At 38.1% G+C, this 9,638-nt stretch overlaps 1 protein-coding gene across 1 annotated transcript; it reads left to right on the top strand.

The window, feature by feature from the left end:
- Window positions 1-1,984: 1,984 nt before the first annotated feature.
- Window positions 1,985-8,998, top strand: LOC101319263 (thiosulfate sulfurtransferase like domain containing 3). Its single transcript, XM_004313625.4, has 4 exons — window positions 1,985-2,115; window positions 5,435-5,608; window positions 5,705-5,864; window positions 6,167-8,998. Exons 1-4 carry the CDS (start codon window positions 2,043-2,045, stop codon window positions 6,237-6,239), a joined length of 480 nt encoding a protein of 159 aa, XP_004313673.1. The 5' UTR covers window positions 1,985-2,042; the 3' UTR covers window positions 6,240-8,998.
- The last annotated feature ends 640 nt before the right edge of the window (window positions 8,999-9,638 follow it).

A 9,638-nucleotide genomic window follows, 5' to 3' on the forward strand; every position in this document is an offset into this window, starting at 1 on the left:
TAAATAACTTAAATAAATAAATTTTTAAAAAAAGATGTTCAAGTTTTAATAAACTTTTGGAAAAAACGTTGCATGAAAGGCAATACATTTCCTAATTCTTCATTTGATTTGTCTAAAATCTGCAGGCTTGATGTGGATTTAGAAAGAAATGGGAAAAATCCCAAGTCTCTTAAAAATCCTCTCCTTTCCAATTGTCTTTCACTTGCATTGTGGTGAAAAATAAAATGAGTTGTTTGATAATTAATGACTCATATCAACTCATCACTAGTAGACCTTTCCCAGAAAACATTACATTATTTCTCTGCCTTTCATTCCACTTCAAGCCTTACTTCCCTTGGTCACACTTACTCTGAAGGAAGAACTTGGACATTTGTCCAAGGAGCAATGATCAGTACTCCTGTTTGACAAGATCTTTTTGCTCTAAGCCCTCTTTAATAAACCAAGTTTGGCACTGTGCTAGTTATAGGAGGACACATTCATCTTTTCAGAAAAAGAAATCCTACAGAAAAATATTTCTCAAATAATCAGTCATGAACACTTGAAAAGAATTGTTTAGTAATATGTGCTCTTGCAAAAGTGTAAATTAGATTAAATGTGATTCATTGAGGCCAAGTACATTGTTTCCATATCTGTGTCCATACTACCTGTGGTTTATGATGTGGATGCCACAGAGAGTACATGAATCTACAATATTTAATGACATCTTAGTTCAAAGTCAATCCACAAAGTAGATTACACAGAGACTATGGTTAAACGTCAAATGACTTGGAAAACATAACTGTAAATGTTTTCATTGGTATAGAAATCTGAAGTCATTTTTTTATTAAATTATTGAAAGCTGAATAATTTAAAAGTGCATGCTTAATGAAATTATTCCTTGAACACATACTTTAATAATGCCATTTGGAAACTAATTTTAAAAAATTTCACTGTGAATCCATTTGCAGTTAAATATGGCTTTCATTATCCTTGGGAACCAAATTGAGAATAAATTAAAAATAAGGTAATGAACCCAGTTGAGAATAAAGTAAAAACAAGGTAATAAGAAACTTTATATGCTGTAGGCTGAATATGCTCCCTCCACAAACACACACCAAGGTGTTCTAATTCCTGGAACCTATGAATATGTTACCTTACATGGCAAAAGGATTTTGTGCATATGATTAAATCAGGATTATCCCAGTGGTCCCAGTGTAATCACAAAGGTCCTTATGAAAGGGAGGCAGAAGGGTGAGAGGAAGAGAAGAGGATGTGACAGCACAAGCAGAGGTCGGAATTAGAGATCTGAAGATGCCAAACTGTTGGCTTTGAAGATGGGGAAATGGACCAATAGCCAAGGAATGCAGGCAGCCTCTCCTAGATGGAAAAGTTTAAGTACAGAAATTCTCCCCTACAGCCTTCAGAAGGAACACAGGCTTGCTGACACCTTAATTTTAGCCTAGTGACTTCTGACCTTCAAAACTGTACATAATAAATTTGTGTTGTTTTAAGTCAATAAGTTTGTGGTATAGTAGCAATTGGAAACTAACACATTTTATAAATTAGTTGGACCTGACTCTGAGTTATCATCAAATATAGTCAAATATCATCATGTTGGGGGGAAAAGATGACAGCATGAGATTAATACTGACATCAGTTGAACCAGCTATGGGAGTGAAGAGCAATTCTTAGAAAAGTGCACATGTGCTTTGCTTTAATTCAATGCATGAGAATCCTGTTATGAAGTAAATTGGAGAAATTTATTTACTTTATATATTTAAATACTATCTTTGTTATATTCTCTTGTCACTTTTAAACTTTGTCTCTCCTTAAAAAAATAATAATCATAAACAAAAAAGCAAACCCAACCCTTAATTTCTTACCAGGCAGTTTTACAGCAGGGCACGTTTCCGTCCGCGATTACTCCTAGTGGCACTACCCGGTTCGGCCGGAGCCTGGCTGGAGGGCGCTCGAGAGCCCGGCGCGGTTCGCCGGGCGGCGGGGGGAGGAGGAGGAGGACCAGGAGGAGGAAGTGGTTAGTAGCCCCGAGGCTCGATCCGGAGATGAGGCTGCTGCAACTATTGCACTTGAGTGGGCGCCTGGCGATCCTCGGGTCCGCAGAGACTGCGCTCTGGGGTGAGCTCGGGGTTCCCGGGGAAAGGGAGAACGCCTAACCTCGGGCCCCTGAGAAGGGATGGCGTTGGTGAGGGTGATCGCTTCTTTTTTAAAGGCTTCCAGTTAAAAGTCAGACCCAGGGCTTCCCTGGTGGCGCAGTGGTTGAGAGTGCGCCTGCCGATTCAGGGGACACGGGTTTGTGCCCCGGTCTGGGAAGATCCCACATGCCGCGGAGCGGCTGGGCCCGTGAGCCATGGCCGCTGAGCCTGCGCGTCCGGAGCCTGTGCTCCGCAGCGGGAGAGGCCACAGCAGTGAGAGGCCGGCGTACCGCAAAAAAAAAAAAAAAAAAAAAAGTCAGACCCAGTACACTTGGCACCTGGGAATGTAACACCCACTTGCAGTTCTTGTTCCTTCAGATTCCGGGCTACTGGGGTTGCTCTCGGGGTACGCACGGAGAGGGAGGGGGCAAACGTTGCTCCAGGGAGCTCGCGTGGGAAGGCAGTTATAAATGTATGGGTGCTTGACTGAGCAATGAAGGTCAGTTCGCGACTCAGAGAAGTGAGCTCAGTGGCCAGTTCCTGCCGGGGAGAGTTGCAATGAGGAGCCCAGTCTTGCGAGTTATACTTGTGACCCACTAGAGGGCAGCACTCATGGGCTTATGAAACCTACAGTTGCCACGTTAGGGCTGTAATAGTACCACCCCTAATTTTACAGCTGGCGAAACAGAAGCCAGAGAAGCGAAGGTGGTCAGTGGAGGAGGTGGGTCTAGAACCCAGAGCAGGCCTCCAGTCCCTTCTCTTTGCTTTACGTGCTGCCTCTCCTTTAGCAACAACCTTTGTGGATAAAGATACAGGGGCCCCAGCGTAACACTTTCTCCCCGCCCCGCCCCAGTTATTCCATTTTAACTCTTGGTACAGCCTCTGTAGTTGAAGAGGTGTCATTCCTGCAAATTCTGTTATTTGGTTTTACCTTTAATCAGCAATCATTTATTGAGCTCCTAATCTGCCAGACGTCCTGCTGGGGATACAGTTTACGTCACCATTTTGGGGTTAGACACACACAAACCATCACCACACACAGCCCAGTCGAATGAGACTGCAATGGAAAGGACTGAGTTGGAGACGGTGTTAGAGAAAAGGTGCCTGTTTCATTTAAAAAATTCTACTTGTAATACATGATTATATTCTCATTATATTAAAACAAACAATAAAGCACAGCATGAGTCCCCTTTATGCACTCTCCCCAGATATGAGTATACATAAATATATGTACACATGAAAATACTATGTGTGTTAATATATATAATAGATTAGTATATATATGGATATCTATAGTATCTATCTCTCTGTATATATACTATACACCATAGATATATATATATACTATATACTATAGATACCTATATATAATGTGATCTACACTGTGCTTGCTTTTCTGTAATTTTTTTCTCACCTAGGTATTCAGAAGCTTTCTACGGCAGCACATATAACTCTTTTAACCACTGCATATATCCCCTACTATGAATTACCACAGTTTATTTAACTAGTCCCTTATTGATGGATATTTTGGTTTCCAAGTTTTTTGCTATTATAAAAAGTTCTCAATAATTATCATTGTACATGCTTCTTTGTGCATATGTACAAGTATTTTACAAAAATAGATACCTAGAAGTGGAATTGTTGTATCAAAGGGGAGGTGACAAGTGACATTTAACAGGGTCATAAAAGAGACTTAGAGTATGAGACTTAGAGAGAGAAAGGTATTCCCTTCAGAGGGAACAATGTCCATAAATCACGAAGGAAATGTGAAAATAGATATTTATTGTGCACTGTATAGAGTATTTAAACCTATACAGTGCACTGTATAGAGTATTTAAACCTAAACCACAGCAACTCTAAAAGGTTAAATAATATTATTCGATTTTACAAATAAGAAGCAAAGTACCAGAGAGTTTAAGTAATCTGCCCAGGGTCACAGAGCCAAGTGGGCAAGCCAGGATTTGAACCTAGGTTTATCTGACTCTAAAATTCCTGCTCTTTCCACTATAAAAATGAGATTAGAGCACATGTATACTTTTTATGTTGCTGGAGGGTAGGATAATTGGGGCAGAGAAGGAATGAGGAGGAGGTTTGGTAAGTTATGTTGGTAAGGGGGGGGGGGGGTTGAAGGACATTATAGAACATACTAAGAAGCTTGGACTGTGAATCCTGTAATGTAGGCTGTAGGGAGTAACCAGGTGAGGTTGGATCTACCAGTGTGGAAACAGCAAAATTGGAGTTTATTCAAAGTTTAAGCTCAAAAAGTGAAAATTAGGTATAGCGTGTATTACTCTTGAAAACCCCTCAAGAGAACCACACATCATCTCTCAGTGTTTCCCAAACAGCCAGTTTTTCTCACTGTAGGAGCAGTCCACTGTTTCTTTGGTTGAGCATCAGATGAAGTGGTTAATTTACAAGTGGAAGCCATGTTGTACAAAAACACACACACACTATAGCTTTAAATAATTAGTGTGGAGTACAGACTCATACCGTGAGAGGCTTGGGGGAACTGAGACTCATCAAGGGACCATGCTTGGGACTTCCCTGGTGGTCCAGTGGCTAAGACTCCGCGCTCCCAACGCAGGGGGCCTGGGTTTGATCCCTGGTCAGGGAACTAGATCCCACATACCGCAACTAAAGATCCCGCATGCTGTAACGAAGATCCCACGTGCCACAACTAAAAAAAGATTCTGCATGCCGCAGTGAAGATCCCGCAGGCGGCAATGAAGATCCCGCCTGCCACAACTAAGACCCAGTGCAGCCAAATAAATAAATAAATAAATTTTTTTTTAAAGGGACCATGCTTGCTTCAGGCTTTTGCTTACCAAGTGGAAAGGCAGGAAATCCAGTCTTACTGATTACTCTTCCTGTTCTCCACACCTCCCCCCCACCCCACTCCTTGCTGAATTAGAGAAAGTTATACGTCGGTTTAATATGACTCTACTATACAAGAAAAACTTAGATTAGGGTAAGATTTACAAACTATTTGCAAAATTCAGTTACCAAATGTTGAATGTGTATTTATAAACTCTCCCTCCAATTAAAGGGCTTGGAGAGAGTAGAATATTGGAGGTGGCCCAAGACCAGCCATAAGTATGCAGGGCAGGAGGATAGGGCTGCATCTTATACTGTTCAGTCAGGCTGTATGCAAAATATATACATTGATTATACAGTTTAGTAAAGTCAAAAGATCAATATGGTTAGCTGACCGGAACAATGGGGAAAATTCCTTTGACCTACTCTTTCCAGATATTAATAGAGATGTCATTTTGAAAGTACCTAAATTATTTTATTCTTTCCAGGTTTGAAGTCACTAAAAGGAAGCTGCAACAATTTTTGTACTGCTATTTGTAAAGATGTCACTTATATGGAACTTAAAAACCTCTTGAAGTCCAAAAAAATTATGTTAATTGATGTTAGAGAACCATGGGAAATTCTTGAGTATGGAAAAATCCCCGGGTCTGTCAATATACCATGTAAGTGACATGTGTCTTAACTGATTCATTAGAAATATATATCCAGTAACTGACTGTATCTAAAATTTAATCGAAATTCTTAACATTTTCTTTCAGTGGATAACGTAGATGAAGCTCTACAGATGAATCCAAAAGACTTCAAAGAGAAGTACAATGAAGTAAAGCCATCCAAATCTGACAGTCTAGTGTTTTCTTGTTTAGCTGGAGTGAGAAGCAAGAAAGCTATGGACACAGCAATATCTCTGGGCTTTAACAGGTGTGTAGATGAAGGATAAAAATGGGTTTAAGAGTATGTATTGCAGTATTTCATGAGTATATTTTTATTGGCCTACTGAAGAATTTCTTATAATTACTATGTTAGCAATGGCAGGATAGACTATAGACTCTTATAGACTGAGTCTCTACTTTTCATCCTACAATCTTTCAAATAGGCTCAAAGTCTAAATAGTATGGTGAGAAGCCATTGCATCTCTAAATCTCTAAATTTCTTATCTCTAAAGTTCCTATGAACCTTGTGCTGTAAAGCAGGAGAACTAATTATTTGATGTATGTTTTTAGTGCTCAACACTATGCTGGAGGATGGAAGGAATGGGCAACCTATGAATTTTCGGAGAAGAAACAAGGAAATTGAATTTTGGCATACAAGCAGGCCCTTTCCTTGTGTACGGGCAGCCTAGGATAGTGGAATAAGCAAAAGAATCAAAATGTAGCCCTGGAATCACTGGTTAATGGGAAGGGGACTTTGTGTAAGTCAATTATTTGTTGAATCTTTTTCTCACCTATAAATTGGGAATACCACTTCCCCCTGCCTACTTCCAAAGGCTAATGAGGCTTGCTATAATGTATGTGACTTGCCATGGAAACATAAGGGTTGGGATTCTAAAAATTAATTTTTAAATAGTTTAGTATAGTTCAATAGTATTCCAAAAGACCTGGTTACTTGTACTACCTAATCATAATGTGTGACCACTTCTGTTAATATAGTGCCTATACTCTTCAAAGAGGCTATGAACTAGACCAGTCAATTAAGACTTAACATTAAAACACCAAGAATCTGGGGTGCAGAAGAGTAGGTGAAATATGAACAATGAAAATACAACATTAGCAATATCCAAAGACTTATGGCACTGTGACCAGCATGGTAGTGATATAATTTGCAGTTTAAAAAAGTAATATGATCTATGGGGAAAGTAATCAGAACAGTGGTTGCTTCTGTTGAAGGAAGGAAATTAACAGGAAAATCAAGGAGGAAAATTTCTAGGGTGATGGAAGTGCTCTATATCTTGATTGAGGTGTTGGTACTTAGGTATATACATTTACCAAAACTCATTGAACACTTTAAAACTATACATTATCTGTAATTACATCTCAATTAAAAATAATGAAAATAGAAAAAAAGTTTAAATGCAAATGACTCCCACTAGCATAAGTATATTTCTTTGGAATGTTAAGTCCTACACTTGTTAGTACACTAGTGCACTGGTGAGTGGTAAAACAAATTTGTGCTTTCTTCCATCCATGTCTCTTCAGACCCATCTGTTTTTACTCTCATTTATACAGTCATTCAGAACATGTAAGGCCTGGCAAGTAAACTATAAGGACTTGGTTTTGTCCTAACTGACTTAAGCCATTGGAGAATCTGTGGTAGGTATGTGATATTATCACCTTGAACTTCTATTTCTGATATGTCAGTCTAGTTTCTAGCAAACTCCCTACAAGAACTAGAAAAGCTGGAAAATACACATAATACAGACACAGACACAGACACAGACACAGACACACACACACACACTTTTCAATGTTGGTCCATCCTCTACAGCTTTCCTTCTCCCAGGATCATGACTCTTCAAATCCTCGCTGTCTTTGTAATTCTTTCATGCCTTTAAACAAATTTTATTTATATAAACAAATATTACTAGGGCATATATATTAAGGAAGTGAGGATCTGAAGAGCCACAAGCTCACAGAGAAGAAAAGCTATAGACAGTGAACCACCATTGACGTACTGGGCCCAACCAGGAACAGGTAAATACACCAGGGTATAGAGTCTGGGGAAACACACCAGGCTTTTCCAGAAAGACAAAAAATATTCTAAAAGAAAGGAAATACTAAAGAACACAACATTATCTATGTATATGTAATATATACTGAATATGAGTTTAACAAAAATTATGCAATTAAATTGGGAGGATGATGGGAGTATAAGTCCCAGGGTAGAACAAGGTTGGGGGTGGGGAGGGGTGGGAGCTGGAAGTGGAGAGCAGGTGTGTGAGAAAGTAAAATCTTCATCTTCCAGAGTAGGAAGTTAAGAGATAATATTTACAAGTAAAAAAAAAAAAAAAAAAGCAAAAGCAAAAAAAAGGAAACTGGAGGGTAAGCAGAAGAAGAGTACAGTAAAGTGTTTAAGAGCCTGGGACCTGCAGCCCAGATGCCCAGGTTTTAATAAGATTCTAATCCAAGCTCTTGTCACTTACTTGTGACTGGGTAAGTTACTTAACCTTCTGTTCCTGAGTTTCCTCATCTCTGAAATGATTGTTCTGAGAATTAAATGACTTCATAATGTAGAGAGCTTGGAATATACTTGTCACATAATAAGTGCTCAATAAATGCTATAATTATAAGCTTGTTACTTGGAAGTGTGGAAGTAACACAACAGCAGAGAAATGACTTAATAGTTGCTCTGGGGAGCAGGAATAAGAAGCAGGGAAAATGGGACTGGGACCTAACATGTCCCTTATGTCTTATAGCAACACTGTCCAAAAGAATTATGATGCAAGCCGTTATGTGATTTTTAGGTTTCTTACACTTAAGTAAAATAGGTGAAATTAATTTGAATACTGTTTTATTTAGTCCTATGTATCTAAAAAATCATCATTTAAAACATGTAATCAATATAAACAAATTAGATATTTTACATTCTTTTGTTTTGTACCAAGTATTGAAATCCAGTGTGTGTTTTTACATTTATAGCACATTTCAATTCAGACTAGCCACATTTTTAGTGTTCCATAGCCACGTGTGGCTAGTGGCTATCTCACTGGACAGTGCAGCCTGTGGTAATATTTGATGTTTAGAAAGAACACACATCATCAATGGCTGCTAAATCACAGGAAGAGACAACCAGCCATTATATGCCTCCTGATAGGAGATACTTTATACAGTAGTCTATAATGGAAAAAAAAAAATTTGAGCCTGAACCTGATCAAGCTTTTGCATTCAATTACCAATTTATAGAAATACAGAGAAGAAAAGAACATGTTAAGTAGCACCTCAAGGATACACTCAGCAAAATACATATGGTGGGAAATTCTTAGTGGACAAGCAAACCAAAATGGGGAATTTTTTAAATGAAATAAAGGAGAAATCCATGAATTTTAAAAGATTTATCAATGAATTGCATGTGTGGTCTTTATTTATATCCTAAGTAGAATTATTTAATAACATTTATGATATTGAGATAACTGAAAATGTAAATTTTGATATTACAAAATTATTTTGACTAACTTTTGGGTACAGTAAGACTTCTATTGGGTTTTTTGGGGGTTTTGTTTTTTAAAGAGCCATTATCTCTTAGGATTACATACTGAAATAATTATGGACAAAATGATATCTTGTATTTGCTTCAAAATAATATGCATGTTGGAGGAAGTGGTGGGAGTTTAGATGAAATTGGCCATGTGTCGATAATTGTTAAAGTTGAGTGACAGGTATATGGAGGTTCATTACAATATTTTATCTACTCTTGTATATGTTGTGTTAAATTTTCTACTTAAATAAGAGGTTGAAAATAAAACTACTAGGCATATGTATTTTCAAAATAAAATTTTTTTAGAAATATAGGTAAGCTTAAAGGAAAAATTAGGGTTAAGTCAATGATTATAATATATAATCACTTTGCCCTTCCAACCCAAGCCCAATCTTAATTCCTTCAGACCTGAGGAGAGCTTTTTTTTCTTATTTCATAAGCCTAGGAGACCTACTTCTGTCATTGGTACTGACTTTATAATCTCTCTTTCCAGCTTATGTGATA

The sequence above is a fragment of the Tursiops truncatus genome, chromosome 12 (genome assembly GCF_011762595.2).
Source record: "Tursiops truncatus isolate mTurTru1 chromosome 12, mTurTru1.mat.Y, whole genome shotgun sequence".
Lineage (NCBI taxonomy): Eukaryota > Metazoa > Chordata > Mammalia > Artiodactyla > Delphinidae > Tursiops > Tursiops truncatus.

Coding starts and splice junctions, on each gene's coding strand:
- LOC101319263 (XM_004313625.4), top strand. CDS start 2,043: ATGAGGCTGCTGCAACTATTGCACTTGAGTGGGCGCCTGGCGATCCTC. Junction 2,116..5,434: donor CGCAGAGACTGCGCTCTGGG/GTGAGCTCGGGG, acceptor TATTCTTTCCAG/GTTTGAAGTCACTAAAAGGA. Junction 5,609..5,704: donor CGGGTCTGTCAATATACCAT/GTAAGTGACATG, acceptor ATTTTCTTTCAG/TGGATAACGTAGATGAAGCT.